Genomic DNA, 25,938 nt, shown 5'->3' with positions numbered 1-25,938 from the left:
GGGAAAGAGGGTAGGAGAAATATGAACAAGGGAAACGGAATAAAAAACACATCTTGTGAATGACCTGACAAGACCAAATCAAAACAGCTATAAAGCTGAGTAAACTCTAAAGCCCAGTGGCACACACAAATATGAGAAGAATTTCAGTGTTCCTGAAAGACAGGGACCTGTGTGGGTCACTGAAAGTACTTGGAAGCCATATGTTAAAATTATTTTCTGTTTCCCTATGCTTTTATATAAAAAATAATTTGTCCCACTGAGAGAAATCTGATGGCTCTGACCCTTTTATGACTGAAGTAACTTTCTCATTGACCCTGGGACTGTGTCCAATAAGCAATCACCTATTAAATAACTGATAATATTGCATTTTTATTTCAGCTTTTCCTATCTAAAAACAGTTTGGTTTATTGTGTTTTTCAGGTTTGGTATCTACACTGGATCTTTGATTGCGGTCTCCTCTAAATTGCAACACTGAAAACAATGGCAACAGAATGTATAAAAAACTGCTGTAAATGGTGTTTCTGCATGGAAAAAGAAAAAAATTATCGTGAGTTCTGACATAATGACATTGACTAAGGGTTTTGCTGTTCTGGCTTCATTAATGATGAGATTTCCCATTAATAAAATGACTGTGTCACCCCTGATAAACTTGAATTCTTTTACAACATCCAAAATTCTTTCCATACCTCCAGTTGGAGATTGAACACATGCTTGTTAGTGTTATGAATTGAAATTGGAACTGAAAAATAACACTTGTCTGAAGTCTGCGCCTCGCAGCCTGGAATGCTGTCCAAAAAAGCCAACTTTTGTACCCAAGGTTGTGTAAAGGTCTCAAACTCGTAAGAGTGAACACGTTTTTTTTTTTTTTAACTCACTCTGGATTTTCTGTTAGGATTTTCTCTGGTGTCTTACTTGTTTGAAGAACTCTGCTGTGATACAAATGTACCTGTTGTTAAAATTCACTTAAGAGCAAGGTAGCTATAAATACAAAGGCTTGGGCAACAAAGAGTTTGTATCAGTACAGGCGTCATGAGAATGAATATCTTTTCCAGGTGCTAGTCCTGAATGCTGGTAAAACGGCTGCTAGCATTCAGTTAAGTAATGTATCAAGCACAGATCCTATTAAATAAAGGAGATCTGTTCATAGTATTGTTCAAAACTTAATGCACATGTGGACGGTTTGTTTTTCTTGCTTTTATTTTTAGCAGTTTCCATGGTGCAGGAATCTGAAGCAGTAGCCGCAAGCAAGCCAACTATTGTAGAGAAGCCTCCATTGTCTTCTGTGTCAGTGAAGCGTCAAGTTGGGTGTTCAGAGGACTATCTGCTTTCTAAACTACCCCTGGATGGTCAGGAGGTACCATTTGTGGTCCCTCCATTCAAATTGGCTTATGTACAGCCGAAGAACCTTCCTAGTATCTCACATGCTGGAGGGATTCAAGGTAAAACATAAACAGCATTGCTGAAACAGTTGTTTAGCTTCTGTTACTCCTTGAAATTTGTCAAGTATTCCTACTGAAACCATGTATTTGCAGAACATTTCTAGAAGCCTGGTCTTGTCTCTTTTCTCTCTGGACATCCCACTGTGAATCTCTGTGATGTTGCATGAATAAAACTGAAAGGGAGGATTGCACACCATTGCTCATGCTCAAAGTAATGGAAGACACTTAAACAGAGCTTTAATAAAGAATTTATTGGAGGCAAGGAAAGACCTACGCATCCCCAAGCATCCATATCACACAAATAAAGAAGGAGGGTGGTCTGGCTTTCATTTTTAATGTACTGATATGTTTTAATGTACTAACACATCTTTCTTTTCAAATTTTGCCAATAGATAGCACATGCTACTGTGTGGAAGAATTATTTTCCCATACTATATCCTGCTCTTTTTGCTGCTCTTTGGGAGGCCAGGGGTCACAGATCTCAGTGGTATAAGATTGCACATGATAGTATGATTCTTTGCTTCACAACAATCTTGTGCTTCAACCTCTGCCAGTTAGTCCCATGCTCAGACTGCCAAAATGATTTATGTACAATTTAGACACAGTGGTATTTTAAAAGAATAGGAGCCTGGCCCAGTAACATGAGTTACAGGACATATGCTATCACTAGGCTCTTGGTCCTGCCAGGAGATGCCTAGAATTAAGTAAGGGAAGATTTTGGCAGAGGGGTATACCTGAACAGTTGTTTTCTCTAGAGTTGCTTTGCCTCAAGGATGTGATAAGCTGATAATATGCTTTTAGTCTCATGTGACTGTATTTCTTTTCTGAGGGTGGAAATCTTAATAACTGAAAAAGTCAACTACATGTTGCATAATAACTAGTGCAGTACTACCTAACCTTTTTGTGTTTCTGTGGTTTTACTCCCACCCTTCTCCACATATCCCTGGTGTTGCTTCTTTTCTCCTCCTGCATGCCGATGATCAAACTTCCTCCTCACTCTCACCTACCCCTGCTGGTAATGCTGGCACCAGAGCCAAGCTAATCAGCCTAGCAGGGTTTTTTGCTGTAGATTGGCCATTCTGTGCCTGTTTTTTTTATTGGGCTTTATTTGTGATGTCTGCCTCACCAGACATGGACAGGCAGCCTAATAGTTGGAGGTAGAACATGGGAGGCCCTTCTCATCCCTGAGCCTGATCTCCTTCAGCCTCCCTGCTTCCCTGCTACTTCAGCAGCTAGTTCTTGTAAGTCCATACTTGGACAAGGTGCAGAAATGCTGGACATGCTCCTGGTAATCCCCTTTCTCACTGGGCCTGGGTGCAGGCTCTGCCTTCCTTTGTCCTACCTCATCCTCAAGATACTCTACAGAGAAGTCCATCAACGACTGTGAGGCACAAATGTTCTCCAGGGAGAAGGGAGATGTGTCTAACAACGTTTAGATAAATGTTCTCTTTGTTCATGCTGTTCCCCACAACCTTATCAGTCAGTGACTTATAAACAAGTGACTTGTCTTCATTGGGAATTCTGCTTCATCATCATTTCTGAGGGACCTGGTGAACAGAGTGGCATTTAGGCTATAAAGCTGGTAAATCTTCTGGCAGGATGAGCTGACTCTCCATGATTGTCTCTCGAGCAAGTATTTTAAATTCTTGAACAAATATTTGAAAAGTGGCCCTTATGTCAAGTAGGTGACTTCAATTTCTGCCTCCAAATAGTAATACTTATTTTTAAATAAGTACAGCTTTTTAAGCCTCATTAAAGTTTTGCTTAGAAATGCAAAGTTTACCTTTTAGGGAGTTTTACTAAATACAGTGAAGTGTGCTGTCTGTCCTTCTTCACATTAGCCAAAGCACCGGCATATTCCAAAACTCTGTTTAGAGTATTTGCTTCTTAGACCATTGTTAAATATCCGTAGAAGTCCAAGTTCTGCTCTTAGTTCCACTCCATTTTCTGTGCGTGTCTGACCATTTTCCTTTAGTGAAACAGACATGCTCAGTGTTAGCTCTTGGCACCCCTTCTGAAAGCGATTAAGTTCTGGCAGCGTTTCTCTTCAGTGCTCACTGCAGCGTGTCTCATGCTCTCACAGAAGTAAGCTAGCAGGAAGGAGTGTGCTCCTGATCTGGAACACTGGCTTTTCCGTCATCTGCTGTGTATCAATTCTTTATGGCCTCACTTCTAGCGTTCATCCTAATTTACGTCATGCTCAAGCCCATTATACTTGAATTCTTGCTTTATCATCTCTCATGTTCCATCTCACTGTTTTAGTTACTCTTTATACTTTGCTAACACCTGGAGCAATAATAGTTTTCCTCTTATGGTCCAACACACTTTCAGTATTGAAGGCACTTTATAATGGGGTAAAGAACCCAAATAGATTGGTTGAAGTCCAGGGAGGTGAAGTGAAGGAAGCAAATGTCAGATCTTGGTAGAGTCCAGGTCACCCCATCCCCATTCTCTACTGTTACATATGGCTTATTTTTGCTCCAGACAGGCAAAATGAAGCACTACAGCAGTGTTCTTTACTGTTCTGCTAACCAAGATGTGCATGTTTTTTCTGAAATGATTATAAATAAAGGAAAGAAAAATGGGGCAGCAGTGCTGTAATGGGCTGAGTAAAGGGCTGGGATTCAAGCATTCTCCGATCTGTCTACTTGTGCCTCAGCCAACAATTAAAGTCATTTTAGACCCGTGGTTTTACCACTGACAGACTTCCTATGGAAACTGGATGACAAGGAGACTGCAGTCACAAGTTGCATTATCTTTCCATGCAAGACCCTCCTGAAGGTCTTGGGGTCCATTAGCTGAGTGGGAATGTCCTGGGGGTAGGCAGCTAAATAAGTCGAAGGTTTTCTGTACACATGGCTTTACTTTTCCTGTTAGTTTCTGTCTTGCTGTCTGTCTTTGGAGCCTTCTGTATTTTAACTAGTTAGGCATTTGTTGTGGAACTCCAAGACAGAGTATGCATAGCTTTTTATGGCCAATTTAATTCTAATGTTTGCTAGCATACTGTGGAAATCTGACACAATGTGTATGTGTGTTTTCTTTACTTTTTCTTTTTTTTTACCTTTTCCTGAAGTAGATAATACTGAAATATTTTGTTCTTTGCCCTGAAGGCACTCTGCCTGCCTTATGAAGCCAGGCAGCATGTGTTATGTCTGGAACTCTTGCATTTGATGTTTACTTGTGCTCCGCAGAATCTGCCAGAGCCTCATTTGGTGACCGGAAAGCAGAACTGCACAGCGTGTACCAATGGCCCCGCTATGACGTGTACAACCCATTCTATTTGGAGCATCGCATTTCGCCAGATCTGATTAGGCGCTTCCAAGCAAGATCAGATAATAGGAAATTATATGGATCAGGTGAGAAGGACCGCACCCTTACTCTTCTGTCTTCCTCTCTTTCCCAAGGTTTATAGGTAAGAGAAAAAAAGCCATTAGTCTACAAAAGACATGTCTGAGTAATCAAAGGAGTTGAATAATCATCGCAGTTCTCAAACTGGTCTGTATGCTACAGACACATCTTGGTTGGTGAATCTATCTGTAGAGCCAGCTCTGCTTGATTTCCAGCTGTGCTGTTCCATTCTGTGTTTTGGGGGCTTAACAAGGCTTGCATACATCACACGAAGGTAGACAAATTGGCAAAGCAGGCTACTGTAGCTGCCTCCTATCCAGAGTAGGATGCAGTACTGGAATAGGAGTGTTTGAGGGTGACAGAAAAAGGAAGTCTGGCAATATGCTGAGTGGAGGAATGCCTGAGGAGTATATATATGGAGAGAGGAACAAGCAACAAAAGACATTCAGGAGCAGATGATAAGAACAAGTGCAAAATGGGAAGTGATGCTATATGCCAGCTTTTTTGTAGTTTGCTTTTGAAAGTAAAAAAAAAAAAAAAAAAAAATTTCTTCTGTGCTGTTCACTGGTATATGTATTCTACAATGAATGCTGTTTAGAGTAAAGTAGATGACTAAGTGTTGCTTGCTGTCAGTGATCGCTAAGGCAAACGCATACACGCTTGAAGAAATGTATACACCTCTCTATTGAATCGGAAGCTGGCAACAGCATGCATTTTTAAAGATGTTTTATTTAGAATGGTATAGCATGCTTATTTTACATCTGGGGGAATGTCTCAGTCTGTGTCCTGTTTTAAAAATAATTCTGAATCACCATAGAGACAATGTGAAAAGACTACTCCATTCTTTTTTTTTTGAGAACAAAATACACATAGCATTTTATCAGCCTTTAACACATATGGCTTCGTTAGGCTTTGTAAGCACCTGTGGAGGGAGCCAAATGAGTTTTATAAAACTGTATTGAACATATTCTCTTCAGTTCATCATCCCTTTTTCCATTTTTCTTCAAGCTAAGTAAACATTTCACTAGTTTTGTCTTAGTAAGCTTAAACACCACAAGAAAGGTCACTTGTGTGTCTAGAGTACAGTTCTAAAATGCCTTCTTCCTCTAGAGTTTTTTGACAGCTGTTTCGAAAGCTAGATGATTCACTTCCATGTACATCTATAGACTATTTAAGCAAAACTCTAAGCTTACTTTGTTGCAGCAAGTGCTATGATACTTCTCATGTGTGTGGGCTTAGAACTACAAAATGGGATTACTTGGAAGTGAAGTTCTTGAGTTTTCATGGGAAGTCCCTTCTCTTCATTGAAAAAAACCAAACAACCCACCCAACAATAAAAAACCTGAAAAATAAATTGATTAATATTTTACAAAATTCTAGTTATTATTGGTAAACAACATGTGTTTATGATTAATTTTTTTCTGCTTTTTTATATTTTACAGGCAGCTTTCTCAGTGTAGAAATTGTCTTTTTTTTTTTTTCCATTAAAAATTTAAGTTTTTGAAAAAGGCACCATGGCACCATCTCTTCCCCCCTGCACATACCCATGTCCTTTGAAAACTTTAACCAGCTTTACTAGAAACAGCAGATCTTACCATCGTTAAAGTGTTTTGGTGATTTGTAACCTGTAGGCTCAAGTGGATGTTTCCCAGTAGTTTGTGAAAGTCATGGGTTCTGAATATGGAATTAATTTCCATAACCATAATCAGTTTCAAATCAAGTAATGGGCTGGTCTCTCCTGTTTGCTCCCATTATGTCAAACAAGGTTTCTAAACCTCATATGGTATTAAAATGCTATTTCTACACCAGACTCAGTGAACAGCTCAGCCCTTTTGTGTCATGCACAAGAGAGAATTTGGAACTCCTGCCAGACATACTGACCTTCATTAAATTTTATCTAAATCATGTTGTTACTTTCCTTTCCCTCCCGTGGGTTGTCAAAACTTTCTTCATCTTTTGTTCTCTTTTTCTTCCTTGGGAAAAGAAAGAATTATTCTTGATTGTCACATGTCACAATAAGCATAATCAGCTATATCTGTTGATAGCAGTAAAAGGGAAATAAATTTTCGGTAACAAGTGATGTAATTCTATTAAGCTATGATCAGTGAATTGTAATGGAAGTCTTCTGAAATACCGTAACACAGCACTGCAACAAAAAGCAATTAATTGCATCAGATAGTCCTAGAAGTTAAACCATACGGCTTTCATTCATTTCAGTATGGGTCAGTTTGGAAGTTGGGAGGCTTTAAAAACTTCTTGAACTTTACTGGAGTCAGCAAAGAGTCCTGAAACAGTGGCGTTAGTTCAGCTGTCATTTTCTGCTGTTGCTGCATAATATGCATAGACAGTGTGCTTTAGCTCTGTATTGCTTCGAGGTCAAAAGAAAACTGATAGGATCTACTGCTGAGGAAACTACATTTCTATAGAATAAAGATTTTGCTTTTGTGTGTCATCGTAGAATTAAGAGTTGCTTGCTTTGAGATCTAGTAAGGGTGCAGAGTATGGTGCTTTGACACTGTGATCAGTAAAGCCAGGGAGATGAGGCCAAGTTTAGCAGGCAGCATGTTTTTGCCACTGGGATCTTTACTGTGGAAAAATTTAAAAAGGGAGACCAGGCTAAGCCCCAGTTCTGGCTGACTAGATTTAAAGACAAGGCTCTTCTGTTTTGCTAAAGCATCTACTAAAAAAAATAAATTTCTCTTGCCGAAATAATGTTGAGGCAGACTCCCCATTCTACCAGGGCTACCAGTGTGACCAAGTAAGTCTGAACTGTTTCAAAGATGGAATTGATTAAGAGATTTTACTGGCTTGTTCTCTCCATTTTTCATTGCAGGAGAGTGTTTGGGGAAGGGGAAGCAGGGAAAGGTGCTGATGCCCTTCCTTAGATGTTATTTGGCTAGGTTTCAATTCTATCATAGGTCTACTTAAACTTTTAAAAATATCCTTATGATTGTTTTTTCTAGCAATGATGCTTACATGATTTGTATTTTCTCTTTGTCTTTTTAGTTAGTGATTTAAGACCTAGTGCTTTGCCTGGATCATTTGATGTAAGTCGTTCAATGTTTGATCTCAGAAGCCCGCCTCATCGATTCATGAAGGTGAGTTCCCCTTCTAACTTTGGTCACATGGAAAACTCAGCTTACTTGGTGTATCTGATCCTGTTGCACTGTGTTTTCAAAGTAAACACTGAAGGGCATTGTACTATGAACTGGAAGGGCTAGAGGCAAAAGTTCAGTGTCTTGCCAAACTTCAAGAGGCTGTTTCCTGATGTCTCCTGTGACTACTGCTGTTCTGGCTCTGCTGGGCTGTTGAGAAACCTGAGTAGACTGTTAGGCAGGACAAGACAGACAAGAGGTTGTTGTTTGTCATTTTGTGATTTCTCCCATCAGTTGAAAAGTGGAACACTAGACGTTTCCGTTGATGCAAAAAACACTGCTGCTTTTTTTTTTCCCCCCTCCCACATAATCATCTTTTATGTAGAGATGAAGTTGCATATATATCAGTGAGCAAAAAAACTTGTGCTGACCATATGTGTCCTGTATTAGCTCTTTGCGTCAAAGTAGTAATTTCATGCTGCTGGATCAAGAGATTAGTAGGGAATTAGACAATTATTTGAAGTTGCATGTTGGTTTTTTTTCATCATGTCTTGTCTGATGGTGAAATCTCTCTGGATTTTTGCATCTGTTGCTCTGAATTAAGTGACTTTTTTTTTTGCCCCCAGAGATATGATTCATTCTCCAGTGTACCTAGCAGTACCTCTTCCAGAAAGGATTCACAAGGCAGCAACAGGAGTCTGGGTAATGTTTTCTTTGTTTACCTTCTAATGAAATATTTCCCATTGCACTTGAAACATTAAGCTGTCTCTACTGTTGATGATTTTTTTTTCTTTTTTTTTTTTTTTTTGTTTGAGATGAATCTGATTAGCAAGTCAGCTTGGAGATTACTTTGCAATTTGAAATTAAGAGTTTTGGACTTGCACCTTACTATTGTCAGGAGATTGAGCAAATGAGCCTTTGAGGAGTCCTCATGCTTTTGAAAAATTCATCCCTGGATTTACTACCACAGTGAACCAAGAAATTACAGATGTTCTGTTAGGATAGAATACAGCACCATGGCCACAGCTCTAGTCCTTTTTCATGTACCAGTATTTTTCTGTGGGAAGTGCCTGGAATCCAATACCCATATTACATTACTAATTACATTACTAATGCAAGAGTATTGCATGCAAACCTAGCATCCTTATTTATGAAAGAATGCTGAAGAAGTGGAGATGCTGCAAGATAAACCCTTAAAAATTAGTCAAGCCTCCATGAAAGTCACCCTGCTGGAAGACAGAATTTCACCCAGTCTCCTCAAAAAGAAGACTGGGGGGCAATGACCTATCAGTCATGACAGAGAAACACTAGATATTAAATGGCTTTTCTGACTTGGAGAGAAGTGTAATAGTAAAATGTTTACAAGGCTGGAACTGAAATCTGAGAAAGATAAAAAGCAGGCCGATTTATAAGCTTAATGGTGAAAGTGATTAATCTAAAGGAAGTAATGGTTTATAAATGTGTTCCGGGTGTCTCGGGCACATGCTTTTTTCTTTCTAAAAGTTGTGTGAGTACAGTACAAGTTATTAAATTCAGTAGAGATAAGAGGTAAACGTGAAGGCTTTTAGCTAGGCAGAAGGTCAGGCTACAGGACTTCACAGATATTTTGTCCTTAAAATGTAGATGTTAAGATATTTCAGATTTATTTTGAGAGACATTTTCAAAGATAGGCAGTCCACCTACTAATGAGTTCCCTTATTCTTGGGGTGAGCTTTTAAGGTACGGCATTACTTCTAAAAACTCTAATTGGCTTTCTTCCATAGATACTGTTACATTATCAGGTGATGAACGAGACTTTGGAAGACTGAATGTGAAGTTGTGTTATGTTTCTTCTGTAGAACAGATTTGGATCACAGTTTTACATGTAAGCAAATATAAATAACTTTATTATTATTTACTCAAATGGCTATTTTACTATACTTAGTGTTAATTCACATTAAATTTGGCCCTCCATTACTTTACGGGATAGTTTTAGGAGAAAAAGAAAATTACTTTGAAGTATTAATATAAACAAAGTCCAGCCAAATGTAATACTGGGATTCATTCAAAGTATCTTCCTCTCCTTTTTTTTTCTGTTGCAATCTCTGTTGTGCTGTAGTCAATAGTAAAGAGTGGTATATAACTCTTTGTGTTACTATACATATGTTCTGATGGTGGAGTGAGGACCTGTTCAGCATAGGTAAGAAAGCTGAGCTGGTCATTGGCTGGTCTTGCTATGGAAATCTTCCTGTCGAAATTTGGAGGCAGTAAATCAGAGCAACTTTGGAGGCAGCATTTGACTCACTTTAAATCCAACAGTTCCTTCAGGGAAGAACCATAACAGTATTTTGAGGATGTATAGCTTCTTGTGGCTTTTTTGTTAGCTAATGTGATACTGTTATGCTGGCTGTTTTATGCACTTCCAGGAACTGTGAATAATTTTTAGGCAATGGAACTTTGAGTAGTCAGAAACCTCATAACTACATCAAGTGAAAAATACTACATAAGGGATTTCATGATTTATCTGCTGTTGAATTGCCACATAGTGAAATCATTCAAATCTACCGAATAACTTTTTACTCTCTGGTTTTGAAAATTAATTATTAAATTATATGAAGTGACACAGTCATTACACTGGCTCTGATTTATATTCAATATTACAGGAATTATGCATAATTCAAGAACAGTGTAGAAGAATCTGTTTCTAAGTTGTCTGAAGGCCAGAGTCTTACATTGTCTAAACTGGCTGTGTTTTCAATGTTGCAGTGCAAAGACCTGAGCTGGCCTTCTAGCTGCGGGGAAAATCCTCGTATCTATGTCAAGGGAATTCTCACACTGCCCAAACCTGTGCAGTTCAAATCTTCTGCCAAGGAAGGGTGCAATGTAAGTAGAGGCAGGGAAAACACCAAGAAATCTTTTTCTCCAAAAAAGTAAAACTCAAATGTAAATGGATTTTCAAAATGGATGAAACATCCACTCCTGTGCCATATTTGCTGTGATAGCTGCCCAGGTTTGGGTTACTGGGGTTTTTTATTTTTATTTTTTTCCAACTTCCCAAAATCTTGTTAAAAGCCTTGTTCCACTTCCTCCTGTTATATCCTCCCTTGCATTGTACTGTTGCCTTCCTTTTCTCCCAAGTCTGCAGGACAGATATGCTCATAGGGGACTCAACCATGAGCTGCTGGCCTTGGCAACTCAATGGTGGGGGACTGGAGGAAGCATGGGCGTACCCGTAGGTGCTCATTCACCCCAGGGAAGGTGGATTATGTTACTGCCTCTCCCTAGGGCAGGAGACAAAGTTCATGGTTCCTCTCTACAGAAAGTAGTAAAAATTGGTCGTACAAGACAAAGTTCCTGATAGTGGCAATAAAGAAATATTAAAGGGGTAAAGCGACATAAACCTGCCATCATGTGAATCAAAGGTGAAAGAAAATAAATGAGCAGGAGAGACTGAAGCCACAGGAGAATTTGCTATGACAATGTGTGTACACTGTTTTAATGCTCCAGAAGAGATGGCCTCAACTCATGAAAACAATCCAGAGCTTTGTCCCTGCCAGGATGTGACAATGAGGTGGTGAGTCTGTGGGGGTTTACCACTGGAAAGGCACACTTTTCCACGGCAACCTAAAATGGCATCCGGGAGCAGTGGCTATAGGACCAGGAAGCCTTGGTTTCTCGGTTTTGAGCTTGGTATGACTCTCTTACAATGGTGATGTTACCCCTCTGTTTTTCTTTCTAGGACATTGAATTTATGGAAACTTTTGTATTTGCTATTAAACTGCAAAGTCTGCAGGCTGTCAGATTGGTATTTAAAATCCAGACACAGACTCCCAGGAAAAAAACAATTGGAGAGTGCTCCTTGGCACTGCGGGAGCTCAGCTCGGAGGAGTCAAGTCATTGGCTGGATATATCTCCTCCTTCCAAAGCACCTGTAAGTGCCAATAATGCAAAAGTATGTTATATCACCTAGAAAAATTTGCTGGAAATGAAAGTAAACTAATTCAGTAGTAATTCAATGTTAACAACAAAAAGGGGTTTTCTTTTTTTTTTTTTTCCCCCACTTGGTTGAGGAAGAGGCGTTTTGATGGGGAAGCAATGCAGACTTTTGAACTCTGCACATAGCTGTTCTAGTCATAAACTCAGCCGTTTCTGGGAAAAGAGCGAGAGCAAGCTCTTCCACACCATGGCCCACAGCTTGAGGGAGGGTCATTCTGGGGAAACATTCAGCAAAATACACCAGGTAATTGCCTTTTCTGACCAAAAAAGCATCAGAAGATGGTTAGGACTCACAGCAAGAGCCCAGAGCAAATGGAATTTGCTTTTGTTATGGAAGAAAAGTGCTAAGATCTTCAGTGGCTTGAAACGGCAGAGATGGCTATATATTTAATGTTCAGATTGCACACTGTGAAGTAATAATTCAGACAGTTCATTTCCATTAGCATAATAAGAAGCAGGTGGTTTTCACAGTGGGATTTCCTTCCCCCCTGCCCTCACTCTGTTTGTTTCTTTTACAGATTGTGTCTAGACATTTCTATTTTCAACAAATTAAACTTGAATTAGCAATTCAAAAGCAAATTTTATCTAATTGTGTCTGAGCAATATGAGTGATACTCTTGATTTCTAACACAAGTTACACTTGACATTTTTTAGTTCTAACAAGAATAATCACGTTGCTTCAAAAGCATAAGATTAAGTGAGAGAGGAAGCTGTTTTAGAAACTGCTTCATCCCAATGTAAATTCCTGAATCATTTCATAGTTTCTCTCTCTGTGTTGGCTTTCCTCACCATTATATCCAAGAGCCCTCCAGACACTGCTGGAATTCATCCCTGTACTACCCTCTGAGGGAGCAAACTACCCTTACTTGCCAGTAGAGAGCCAAATCTCAGAGTTGAGTAAGTAGCTTACTCTCGAGGTTACACAGAAATTTTGTGGCTGAGCTGCAAAGAGAATTTGGGTCTCTTCGATGAACTGGAGCCTGACTTCTCTTTATCTGACCTGTTGCTCTCTCGCTTGGTCCATTTTTCTTCACTGAAGTGCATTAAAACTTGAAGGGAACCAGGACTAGCAAAGTTCTTTTAAATGGAGGCTGTCAGGAAAGCTGGGTCTCTACTGGCCTTCTCCTGCTGTTCTTACAGTGTTCAGAGTACATTAGCATCTGACAGGAGGGTAATGAGGATGCATCAACACAACTTTGCCATTAGCAACAATTCTAATTAAAATTCAGACTGGAGAACTCAATACATTCAGAGTGTGTATATGTGTGTAGGCATGGTAAAACACAAGTACTTCCATAACAGAGGAAACTGCACAGCATGCAGTCACCCTAAACATTCATGACATTAAGTGATGGGGCCTTATATCTATGGAAAGCATTGCTCATATCTCCATATTGCAAAATTCAAAAGTGCGGGAGGAGAACTGCGAAGGTTTTTGTGTTAGTGGAGCACAGCTGGTCTCTCACTTCCATGCCCAGGTTTAGTAGAGCTGCAACTGCATGTCTGGTTTTCCCTGTATGTGTCTGCTCTTAACACTGAGGAGTCTTTTTCCAGGTGAAAACCGAGGCCTCGTTTGTTTGTCCAGTATCTCTGGCTGCAGCCCACGGGGGCCATATGTGCGCTGCACATAAGCAGTCCATCAGTGGAGCACAGGTACTGCAGCTATAGCAACTGCAGGATGCGCTTACTTACTGTGTATCTGCAGGTTGTGTATGCAACACATGCTTATATTTCTGTCCAGGAAATCCCGGATAGAAATGTGGGAGCCCAACATATGACAGAATTCCTGTGTTTCCTGAGTTTATAAGCAACTTAATCCAGATGTTATGGCAACATTCTTCTGCTTGTAGGTGTGCCGCGCAGAACTTCAAGTAGGAACTTGTTTTCAAGCAATAAACAGGAGGATTCAGTTACAGATTCTTGAAGCACAAAACCTTCCAGTTTCATCTACACCGCTGTCTTCAAGTAAGTTACATCAGCTGTCTCATGCCTCCTGTCTAAAAGCATTTGTAACAGGTAAATTGCTGCTCAAATGGGTTGGCAATTCATAACATTCCTTACAAAGCTCAGACTAACATATTGTGGAGTAGATTTCCATTGCCAAGGCTTGTTTCCACAGATGTCTTACTTGATTACTTTTTGTTTGGTTTGAAGCTACGTGTTTATGTATTTGGAAGATTTTTATCCCAGTATTAATCCTGACATACAAGAGCATTAGCTTGCACTTGCTGTTTGGATACTGTGTTAATCAATTCAATATTATTGAACATACTCTGTTTGTGTGACTAGTCAGGAAAGCTATTGTACAGTTCTTTTGGCCAGACGTTTGGGAAATTGTTGCAATTTGAACCATACATGTGGATCTTGTCAGTTCCTTATTGGGTGTGTTTTTGAGTAACTCTTTGTGTGCTATGGCTTTTTCCCTCCCTTTTGTGCTAGATTTCTTTGTGAAAGTTGGAATGTTTAGTACAGAAGGGCTGATGTATAAGAAGAAGACTCGTCTTCTGAAGTCCACTAATGGCCAAGTGAAGTGGGGAGAAATGATGATTTTTCCAGTTAGCCAAGGTGAACAAGGAATTAGCTTCCTCATCAAGCTCTACAGCAGAAGCTCAGTGAGAAGAAAACACTTCCTAGGACAGGTTGGTTTCTGCTGACTAACATGATATCCTTTAAATCCAGTTCTTCAGGTTTCTTGGTATGGGTTCTAAAATACTTTAAATAAGGTGGCATATGGCAAAATAGTAAATTCTTATAAACTTATAAACCAAGAAAGAATAGTACTGGGGTCTTAAACATGCACTAATACCAGCATGGGAGTTGACATTTGATTTTGCTTTTAAAAATAAGTCCGTAAGTAATTTTTGTGTGTATTACTGTGCAAAAGATGCCTTGCTACAGACAGACATATGATCTGCTCCTTGCCTCTAGGCTTTCTGAAGAAAACAAACAGCACTCACAGGAGCTCCACATCCTACAATGTACTGTACAGAAAGGGGTGTGTTGGCTTATACCAATAAACTTACAAGCAGGTGTGTGTAAAAGGAGGTATCAACAGCTACAATATCAGACTACCTTCCTGGGTAAAGCAATGCTGAAATCAGCACAATATTCTAAATGTGCATTATCACGTAATATATCATTATCACAGGTGAACAAACACAAAACTATTTTGTAGTTGAGTGCTATTTTTTCTTTCTTTTTTTTTGTTTACAGCTGGAACTTCTGTAGTATCTCTTTGAAATCATTTGGGTGATCATATTTATTTAACCACTGTAAAAGTTGGTAGTCTGGTATCTTTTTATTCTTGCTGTCCTCTTCCCCTGGTTGTTCTAATTTACCATGATCCTGTCCCTTCTTTCTCTCCTTTTCTTCATGGTACAGTGAGCTGTAGCTGTTCTTAATGCTCGGAGCTTTCCCTGACCCAGCAGGGTTAGTAGCAGAATTTTAATATCTGCATAAATGAATAACGTCGAATTGATTTTGAGACCCCAACTGCAATGTCCCTTGTCAGATGAAAGACTGCGCTGTCCTTAGGTACAGAAAGTGTTACTGTCCCATTCTGGTGATGAGTTTCTTGTGCCTGCTGAAGACGTGCAGTTATAGAAGATGCTGATGTGCTATAGAAATTATGTACCAGCAAGAGTTACGTGGCCTTCCTCCATTTTATGGAGCCTCATGTCACACGTATTCCACCTTTCTGTGATTTCTGTTGGTAGAATTGGATTTGGAATAGGAAAAGAAAGAAGATTGTTCTTTTAGTTGTGCTACCTTGGGGCAAAAATAACTGGGTATGATTTTGCAGTCAGCAATATGTGAGGTCATCTCAATCTGATGAGTTTCATTTAATTATGAATCTTATTTTTAGGGGGAGGAAATGAGCTACTTCTGCTCCTCAGAGGTTATTTGGAAAAGGTTGTTTCAGCTCATGCAGGCAGACATTGCCACATAACACATGAAGACATAAAATATGGCTCAGGCAAGAATGTACTTTGAGCAATTGGCTGGGTAGCTGGAAAAAGATGAATATAGCTGGATCTATTAACTTTGTTCTTCAGAGAATGATGTTTAATTGGATGCTGTTCTAAGCAGACAATACTTAGATTAGGCTGCTTTTACAGGCATGTCTTTAATCATGAGCAAGATGTATATTGAATCTCTGGGGATGAAACATCAGCTGTCTGTGGATTTCTGGAAGACATTATTCTCACTTCTTGAGGATTCATGCCTCAGCAGAGTAGGCTAAATGTACTTCATGGTGAAGGTTTCTGAGAAGTCTTAAAAGGACTCATTCCTGGAAGACTTGAGGAAATAGAGTCCCGTAAATAATGATACCTATTTATATAAGCAGAATTCTTTTGGCAATGGAAGCTAGTAATAATGTTCAGGAGGAAAACTTCCTACTTGTACCTCATTTCCTCGTTTAATGACCACTATCCGTTAATTGAATATTGAGAAGAAATGGATTCTTAGTGCATGACTATGTGTGGTATGGGCATGTTAGTAACTTCTGTGGAATGCAGGTTTGGGTCTGTCTGTCAGAGTGTGCAATTTTAAATGCTCATGAAAATGCTGGACAGCTAGCTCGGGATGCCAGATGGCTTGCAGCCAACCGAATGCATAGAGCCATCACTGGCCCTCTTGAGCCCTTGACCCCCAGCACATGCATTTGAATGGAACAAGGAATGCTTGACTTAAACCATCTTATTAAGTAGATAGTAGTGAGTTCTCTAAACTATTTATTTCAAGGCTAAATTTAAACCCAGACTCACTGTGTTCCCAGCTGAAAGCCAAAATATGTTAGTCCCAACGGAACTGTATTTGCTGCTACAATGCTTTGGTCGCAGTCTACACATTGTATCTCATTCTACACTTCCATGGTATTTATTTGGAACTAATAAAGTCTGGGCCCCTGTGTTGTATCAAGTAAACTCAAATTTTATTTTTCTTTCTGTTTCTTACTGCAGATCTGGATAAGTTCTGATAGCAGTAACAGTGAAGCAGTAGAGCAGTGGAAAGATACTATTGCCAACCCTGAGAAAGTTGTTCTTAAATGGTACAGCATTGGTCCATCTTGAAGACTGGAGATGAAACTCAGGACTGATTTTTCTACAAAGATACTCCTATGCTGTTTAAAATAGACAATATTTTTGCTTTTTATTTATACTACCCAAGTTCTTCAGAAGGTCTCCACTACATCACGCCTCCATGGTAACTCGGAAAATTCAGAGTTTCACAAATAGAAATACTGGCTAAATATTATTAAGAGGATGACTTAGGAACTGGGGAAAGTGCTGATTTGATTTTTAAAAATCCACCTTGGAAAAATATATTTTTGCCCCTTTCAGGCTCCATAAGAGCACAGAAATCCCATCTTGGAGAGAAGCAGCTCGAATCAGCATCTTCTTCACTAGTCACTGATGTCATCATTCTCTGCAGTCTTGACTTTGTCAGACCCCAAAGTCCATGGGAATCATTCTAGTCAGTGGCTTGGTCCTAGGTACCTCTGCGCCTCTGGGGTTGCAGCCGTGTTGACAGCACTTGATCAGAGTAACATCTGCCTCAGCAGGTGGGAAAGCTGTGGCTGTAGGAGGAGGCATGAAGGGAACTACACAATAAGGCAGTGCCCAAAGGCTTTTCCAATCTCCATCTTTGATGAAGGGTTGTTCAGTACCCTGACATGCCAGTAGCTTGGGTTTTACCCCATCCTTCTCTTTAAACAGAGAGATTGAAAGATAAGAGTTTCTCTGACAACCTGTGATCTTTGCAAGTGGGGCCCTCCAGACGTGCTCTGTTTGGGTGAATTCTGGTTGGAATTAATGGAATAATACAAAGAGGCAACGGCCCTGCCTAGGATGGGGACCAATATTTTTAGATAAATTACTTTCTTATATAGAATTCTTACATGTAAACCACTTCCTATTTAATCAACAATGTTCTAGCATTTGCTTACATTACTAAAAGCCAGACTAACATGTACGAAGGAGTAAGCAAATATTTACTGACATAAGTGCTTTTTAATTAAAATGCAGTACAGTAAGGGACTCAGACTTTTGTTTAAAAGATGGACTACTGCTGCAGAAGTATTTGTTACATGTCTAGGATGCTGAAAAATTATGTGTGGGAGTATATTTTTGCTACTTGTGTCTAGCAAGAAGAAACTAGCATATTTTTATTGCAAATTATATTTTCCTACAAAATCCTAAGATTATTTTTTCTATTATTCCCCATATTTTCAGGGGTTTATTCATAGTTATTTTTAAAGCAGGGAAAATGCCATGCATATAATTGATAATATATACATCTAAAAGCACAGACCTCTTTGCACTACTCTAGCTACTGGATTTAAAAAATACATATATTCCATTAAATCCACTGCTTACACATTCACTGTTGGCTCTTTGGACTGTACAAATATGTATGTTCATATAGACGCTGAATAACTGTGTTTCTTTTATAACTTGGATCCTGTTCAAACATCTGACATGAACTAGAGTGGCAGTGAGAGCACTCACTGCAGGAAGGCAAAGGAACAGTGGGGAGCAGAGAAAACACTGTAGCAGGACAGCACGTCATATCTAAGCACAGAGCTCGGAGCATCTTTATTTTAACTTGGACTTTCAGTAAGAGTCAAGAAAAAACAGAATCTCTTAGGGTTTTTTTTTTTATCAGCTGATAATTGAAGCTTTTAAAACTTCAACGGTTGTTGAAATTTAATATTTTGAAAATGAGCAAACAAAAGGATCTTCCTGGGCTCTTATATGTTCTGCTTTTTGACTGTTTTTTATAAATGAACTGACAAAGTTTTTGTGTGTTACTCAGAGAACAAACATCAGTTCTAGCTCTTACTGACACTCTTTGCAAAGCTCCCAGTAGGCCCCAAAGATCTTGACTGACAGCATTAACTTCCAGCCAGTTACAACTCTTGGGGTGAGCCTGGCCTGTTGGGTAGAATGAAAAAAGGAACTGGACCAAGCTGATATTCTTGGAGTAACTTTACTTGAATACATGGATCTTTTTTATTCATTGTGGCTGAACTGCAAAAGTGCAAACTAACTGTTTCCTTATGCAGAATGCTGCTCTGTTTGAAGAGACGATAGGGAATACCCCAGTGTTTTGGAGGCTTCAGTTACTGCCAAAGTGGCAGTGCCAACTCAGTGGATATTGTGTAAAATGGACTTTTGGGGCTGTTTTAGGACACCTAGCCTTTTAAAGGCCTAACTAGTAATGTCTCCTTTTTCCTATGTTAATATTTAATCTATGTGTTTATAATAAAAGTTATGAACAAAAAATATTCCATCTTTTTTTTTCCCAATTATTTATAACAATGTTTACCAGCATCTCAAACTGAAGTTTAAGTCCTACCTTTTTCTCTGAGAAACTGCCAACTAAGGAACTGTATTTCATGTAGTGTTGCATGTAGGGGAGTTGACTGCTGACACATTGAGGAGATACATAAGGCCTCTCTTTGCAAGGTGCGCACAGGTGCTAAAGCACTCTGAAGAACATACTCTGAGGCACTGTTCCATCCTGTGTTCGTTCCCAGGCTTTGGGGTTTTCTGCATTTGTGTGTGCATTCATGTAAGAATTTAATGAATTCTTAATAGTTGGCTAAAGACACTGCTTTTTTTTTCCTATGAAATTGGAGCAGTTAAGTTGCTTGTTGCCCAGATTTGTTCCTCAGTTTGTCCAGAGCACTACAGTGTTCTTGAGGAAACTGATTGTATTTCAGGTTTAGAAAGCAGAAAGTCCTTTATTTGTCCCACCACACCAAATTTGGTTCTGCTTGTTCCTAGTCTCGGCTGACTTGATGCACGCTCCATTACTGAGAGCACGGCAACGGAGCATTGGGATGTCCATCTCTGTGTGCACTCCAGCCTTCTTGTACATAGCGAGGTAGAGAGGGAAACAGGCAATACTCATCTGCAGTAAGATGATGAGGAAGAGAAACTTATGTTGCACTGTTTGGGCTTCTTTTTAATTATTTCTTAAACTGCTGTGTCCTACTTGTGTCCTAATTACTGGCTCCCTAGATCCTGGGAGGAAACTAGGAATCCTTTTTGCATTCATTACTGAGGGAAATCATCTAGGGCTGGAGAAGGACCTGTCCAGCTCAAGAACCAAACAGTGCCCATTCATCGCATCAGCATTTACCTTTGCAAGTAGACCAAAGCTGTGCTTCAAACAACCCATCATCACCTGAAATTATAGTCCAGTCCTCCTAATAATGCCTGCTTTGGTGCTTCTGAGGATGCCTGCCAAATAAAGGAGTTTGTCCAGAGGATTGCTTACAGTGGGTTGGAAAATGAAACTGTTTTGAAGGATGGGGGCTGCCAGCAAGTTAATTCTGTGATGTTATCTATGTAAGAGATGTTGCAGAGGACATATGGGAATGGAGAATGGCTGGAAAGAAAAGTCTTTGTAGTTCTTTTTTTCCATGTGCACATTGAGAAGACACTGGGGTGCATACTCACTCACTGCATACACACAGCTCTTGAACAGAATTGTGAAAGATGGAAGATAATTTGTGGTGTAGTAGAATCAACCAGTTAAACAAACTTACTAGCTGTCACATAAAGCATTTTGCATTGGTTCATTGGATCTAGAGCTTATCAGTATGTTATGTTAGGCAACAGTCCTGAAGAAAACCATGAGACAAGGGGATACATGCACATTCCTAGAACCAGTCCCAGGGTACAAGTGGCTTTAAAACGGGGTGTTCCAGCAGGTGTTATTTGAATTTGAATGTCTTAAAAGGCCAGCTAGAAATCACCCCAGATGTCTTGCCTTCTAAGTGCAGAATATTTTGCTTTACTGCTTAGTGACTGCCTCACTACAAATGCATGTGAGACTGGCTCCTCCAAATTCCAGTCCTGGCTTATTTGAGACTAAGGCAGTCTTCCAGAAAAGGAAAATGATGCATCATTTGAAGACCAATCCATGACATAAATTAGCAAGGAACTTTATGTACTCCAGGATACATGCAAGAAGAAGGAAAAAAGGTGTCTCGGAGCACTCTTCTAATGGTGACAGCTGTATGTTGTCCCTTTAATGCACGCTTAGCCACTATTTTGGTTGTTACATCCAAGTTTACTGTCATTGAAAATACTGTTATGAAAGCTGTTCTGTCAGTTCATTTAATTTGCAGATATAAGGCACACTGGGTTTACAGTTGGAATTGCTGTTGCTTGTAGTTAGTGACTCACTCAGCTTCTTGCAACAATTTTGATGAAAGCAGCAAAGTTTCAGCAGCTGCACCAGTTTTATTTCAGTCAACTTCATGTAGGATGTAGATGAACTGGCACAACAGTTATGATCTTACATTTAATGTTATTCATACAGAAATCTCTGCCTGCTTAGTTACAAGCCAACCATAGACTAAACTTAATCAGATTTTCCAGAATGTGTGTATATAATTTCATTGGCTAATCAAACAATTCTGGTGTATTTATTTATGACTAATAGCATTCTGTACGTAAACGAGGCCAACAATTTTGACTCAATTTTTTGAGTCTTTACATCTCAATGGCATGGCATGGCATTCCTTTTAAGGAAAAAAATGTAAGATTCTACCTCAAAAGATGAGTGGGCGTTAACAGTTTGTAAACCACATTATCATAAAACATTACTTGGAAAATAATTGTATTTGAGTATCCGATCTTCTGTGATCACAACGTAAGTAGTGCCATATTGCTAAATCATTAGACATCCCTCGTTTGTTCTTTTGTTGGCAGGACATTTGTATAAAACAAAAGGTAATTTTGTAAGCATTCGATTAAGCACATATGCTGTTTGACTTGAAAACTGTCTGCCCAATGGAGGTTGCTTTTTGAATTATGAGTTGATTTTGCAGCCAAAGCATAAGGTTGTCTAGAAATTGGGGGCAGAGTTGTCCCACTTCTTACTTTCGTCCTGCCAACATGTATGACATGGGAGGGAGGCTGCATAGTTGTGGAAAGCTTGGCATAAATTATGCTGGACATGATCTACACTCCTTGTTTTTCCAGCTTCTGCTGTAAATTACATCACCATGTAAATACAGCCCTGTACATGATCTCATGCTTGGTGCATGGAAAAAGCCATCACTAAAATCAGCACCATGTTCCACAAACACTGCTCCAGCAGATTTACATTCTTTTCTCTAGCTTGTGCTGAGGGACAGGCCATCGTCTCTCACAATCTATGGCAAAACTCCCATTGCGTTCAGCAGAAGCAAGTCTTCAAAGCTGTTTTAGTTATTTCAGCATTGTGATGGCATGATTTCTCTAACAAAAGGCTACACACAGCTTAATATTTTTTATATTTTAAAAATAGACAAAAATCTTTCTGCAGAAGCTGAATATCATTGCAAATGGATCTGCATCTCTTAAACATAATGCAGTTCTTCCCATACATTTCAGTGGCTTTGAAACAAATCCTTTATGCTGATTTTTTTCACCATATTTTTCACTGCAACTTTTTCCTTCCTTTTATTTGCCTGTAGACTGCTCTTCTCGCTCCCTCTGCGTAAACAGGTCTTTAAGTGATGTTTGCATTTTGTGATTAACTTTCTGCTTTTCTAGTAAAGTTTCTCTTCTTCTTTATCTAGTATTTGGACCAGCATTATACATGCCCTACTTCCGCAGTTTAAAGAACTAGCTAAAAGCAGAAGCCTTTCAATCCTAGGGGCTTGGATCACATCTGATGCTCTGCATTTCTGAGCTACCTTTGCTCGCAGTGTTGATGGTGTGGTTCTTTGGAGCTCCCTGAATTTCTGTGTTGTCTACCACCATTGAATACAACTATAGGATAAATCAGTTTTAACTTTTTATGTGTACCTGAGTATCTCCACTTGCCTTTCTCTTCCTCCAAAAATTACCTCAGGAAATCATTTTGGGTGATGAGAAGGACCAAGCTGTTTGTGCTTCTGACTTTCAAGGACAGCATGGTTAAGTGCCATTATCTGTTCTGTGAGACAAAGAGGAATGCTCAAGGAAGAGTCATGAGAAGGTGCATCTCCAGGTGAGGGGAGGCTTGTGCCTCCTGTATATACAATCTGGGAAATGCTTATTAGCCTGGGGACTGGAATCCCTTGCCAGATGCCCAAAGGGAGGGGTCATCATATTGTACTTTTTATCCTTTTCTTGAAAAACTCTCTGAAGCAATGGATCTCTGAGGCTATGGAGCAGCTAAATCGGGAAATTTTCCATAGGAGGAATGGTATGGTTCACAGATTTCTATGAAGCAGAGCACTGACTGAAAGATCTTGGGAGTCTCTGAAAAAATAACAGTCACAGACATGTATTTGTTAGTTTTAAATATAGCCAAGCTTTGCCACTTGTCATAGGAGAGGAGTGAATTCTTGGTTTGTGATATGTAGCAGCAGAAGAAAATGGCATGTACACCCAAAACAGGGCTGGGTCTCCTCTGCATCGGTATTCGTTAGTCCTTCAAACACTGAGGTGGAACTGTACATGCTTACCTGCCCCTTCTCTTGCAGTAAGGACAGGTTGGGTGGGGGATTGTTAAGGGCAGGTGGTGAAGGAGGTGAAATAAAAGCAGCGCTTTTGTTTTGAAAAACATTGCTTTAGAAAAACAATGTAATATGCCTGTAACTATTGACAAAGCTTTTATTTGACGTGACTTAAGACAGATGATTACGCATTTAGATATTTGCTTAGGTTCTTTCAGTACTTCCTTGGCATGAGACTGAATTCATCCTCTTTGTATTTAAATAATGCTTCATTCTGCTGTGTTCGTTGACCTTTGAGCTCTAGACCTAATTATGCCTGATTTGCTATGGATTCGTCCCTCATGGATGATTGACTTTGGTGTGCAAATCGGAGTAGATCTTGAACGTTTTTGCTGCACACAGGTAATTACAGAGCTTCTCTCCCAGATAATTTCTCTGATTTTCTCTGATAAGAGGTGGGCTCATGACAGCTATTCCTTTACCTGGGAAACTGGGAGCTGGCTCTCCCTTGTCTACCTGAATATTGCTGGGTTTTCTTGAAACCTTTGGATACAGAATTATCTGTGACATACTGTCAGTCAAATTTGGCTGCAATGACTAACAGGCTCAAAAATTGTTATGGGCCTTGGAGAGAATGAGAGAAAACAAGCTATGCTGCTCCAGGACCCTGGGGCTCAGCTGCGTTCTCCTTTGTTCTGGCCACAGGCCAGAGAAGCTTTTCAGATCATTGCTGATTATGATTCCAGCAATAGTAGTTCTCAAGGCAGCTCAAGCAGTTTCTCTGAAGACACATTTGCTAAAGCATGGATATTTTGGAGCAGTGTGCTATGGAGCTGGCCACTTGCTGGAGTTTCACAGTAATGCAGTTTTAAAGATCTGAGTGAAGAGAGTTTTGATGTACCTTGAAATTACCATTGACTAAAAGCAGAAGCAGAGGGTTAATTAAGGTTAGTATGAAGAAATGCTTTAAAAGCCTAATTTTTAGATAATGAAATAACCAGTAGCACCAGACTTCAAGTCCCCTTCTAATGTCCAGCTTGTACATCTAATTAGGACTCCATTAAAGCTCACAGGCAATAGTAGTGCCTTTTTAAAACCACTAGCCTTGCTATATTTAACTCAGCACTGAGGTTGAAAAGCTCAGTGTTCCACTGGCAGAGCACTGACTCTGGCAGCTACAAACTGTCCTGAACTTTGGGAGCAGGATCTGAGATTTCTAACCATTGTTTTCAGATCTACCCTGTGACTTGTGCAGAACATCAAAAAAAGTTCACCATTGGAATCAGCTTCATTTCAGGTGGTCTGACTTGCTTTAGGAGCACATACTTCATTGGGAGTTGTGAGTCTGTGGATCTAGATTTACTGCACATACATCCCCAAAGAACTAGATGATTGGATGATGACTCAAATCAAAAGGTTTGGAGGGTTGTTTTTTTTAAGAGCAGGACAGATAAGCCCAAGGAATTCTGGATGAAACTGTGGCAATCAATCTGCATTTATGATTAACATGGCTGACTCAAGGTGATAAGCATTTGTAAACAAAAAAGTGAATGCCCATGAAAGAAAAGTAGGGAAAATTGGATAAATATATCACGTTTTTAGGATGAGGAGCAATGGGCACAAACTGCAGCACAGGAAGTTCCACCTCAACAAGAGGAAAAACTTCTTTACTGTGAGGGTGACGGAGCACTGGAACAGGCTGCCCAGACAGGTTGTGGAGTCTCCTTCTCTGGTGACCTTCAACACCCGACTGGATGCGTTCCTGTGCAACCTGCCCTAGGTGATCCTGCCTTGGCAGGGGGGTTGGACCAGATGATCTTCAGAGGTCCCTTCCAACCCCTACCATTCTGTGATTCTGTGATTCTGTGATATAGAGAAAGGGCTGCAAAAATCAGGACTGATACAATCCCCGGATTTCAAAGGCAAGGAAATCTTGGTGATGTTAAGGCACTTTAACCAAGCTCTTGTGCTAAGGTGAAGTAGATCTTGGGAGCAGAAGAGGACCTTGGAGGGGCCAGTCCTTTGCTGAGACTTGTTAGACTTTGTTGTGTCTCCACATTACGCATTTTGTAGATCAAATGCAACCCTGCTTATTGACTACCATTCTTTTGTGTAGACAAATTGCATTGTGTGTTTAAATTAAAGCCTTAAGTGTGATGGATTCAAAAGTATACCACAATGGGATTTCTGGTATTAACTCTGTATATAATGCCAAAATTCATAGAGAAGGAAATGTAAAGTCAGCATGGATTCAGTATTCTCTGTCTAGCAACACTGTTCCTTGAGGTGGGAGCAAAAATCCTACAAATACCCTTTTTGAAAAATATAGCACGTGCTGATACTCTAGTTGAACTGAGTGGCATTTATGGCACCCACTTGTTCTCAGCTATTTTATTTCATCAGCACTTCATTCCCTTTCCATGCCTGCACCTCTCTGTTGCCTAAGAGTCAAAGCATAGTCAAACACATGCACCTCTTTTACTTCCTTTAATCAGCCCCTGGAAGGTCATCAGAATGACAACTTTCTCCTGTGCTTTAGAACTGTATGTCAAATCTGTTTGCAATGTCCCTCTGTATGAACAGAACAAAGCACTAGCCTGGTCAACAAAAGCAACGAGCGTATCAGCCATGC

The 25,938-nt window shown here is 39.7% G+C and overlaps 1 protein-coding gene across 2 annotated transcripts; it reads left to right on the top strand.

Moving 5' to 3' along the window:
• Positions 1–480: 480 nt before the first annotated feature.
• Positions 481–16,994, top strand: TC2N (tandem C2 domains, nuclear). Of its 2 annotated transcripts, none has more exons than XM_010284981.1 (11): positions 481–547; positions 1,209–1,439; positions 4,631–4,795; positions 7,794–7,885; positions 8,509–8,584; positions 9,646–9,746; positions 10,628–10,744; positions 11,601–11,792; positions 13,708–13,822; positions 14,297–14,496; positions 16,822–16,994. In XM_010284981.1, exons 1-11 carry the CDS (start codon positions 481–483, stop codon positions 16,930–16,932), a joined length of 1,467 nt encoding a protein of 488 aa, XP_010283283.1. In that variant the 3' UTR covers positions 16,933–16,994. The 2 variants fall into 2 exon arrangements, with proteins under 2 accessions (XP_010283283.1, XP_010283282.1); XM_010284980.1 differs by having other exon boundaries at positions 1,206–1,439.
• The last annotated feature ends 8,944 nt before the right edge of the window (positions 16,995–25,938 follow it).

The sequence above is a fragment of the Phaethon lepturus genome, unplaced genomic scaffold, assembly GCF_000687285.1.
Source record: "Phaethon lepturus isolate BGI_N335 unplaced genomic scaffold, ASM68728v1 scaffold17804, whole genome shotgun sequence".
In the NCBI taxonomy this organism is placed as follows: Eukaryota; Metazoa; Chordata; class Aves; order Phaethontiformes; family Phaethontidae; genus Phaethon; species Phaethon lepturus.
Note: the sequence above shows the minus strand (reverse complement) of the source record. Positions and strands in the feature narration are given on the sequence as shown.

Coding starts and splice junctions, on each gene's coding strand:
- TC2N (XM_010284980.1), top strand. CDS start 481: ATGGCAACAGAATGTATAAAAAACTGCTGTAAATGGTGTTTCTGCATG. Junction 1,440..4,630: donor ACATGCTGGAGGGATTCAAG/GTAAAACATAAA, acceptor TGTGCTCCGCAG/AATCTGCCAGAGCCTCATTT. Junction 9,747..10,627: donor TTTGGATCACAGTTTTACAT/GTAAGCAAATAT, acceptor TCAATGTTGCAG/TGCAAAGACCTGAGCTGGCC.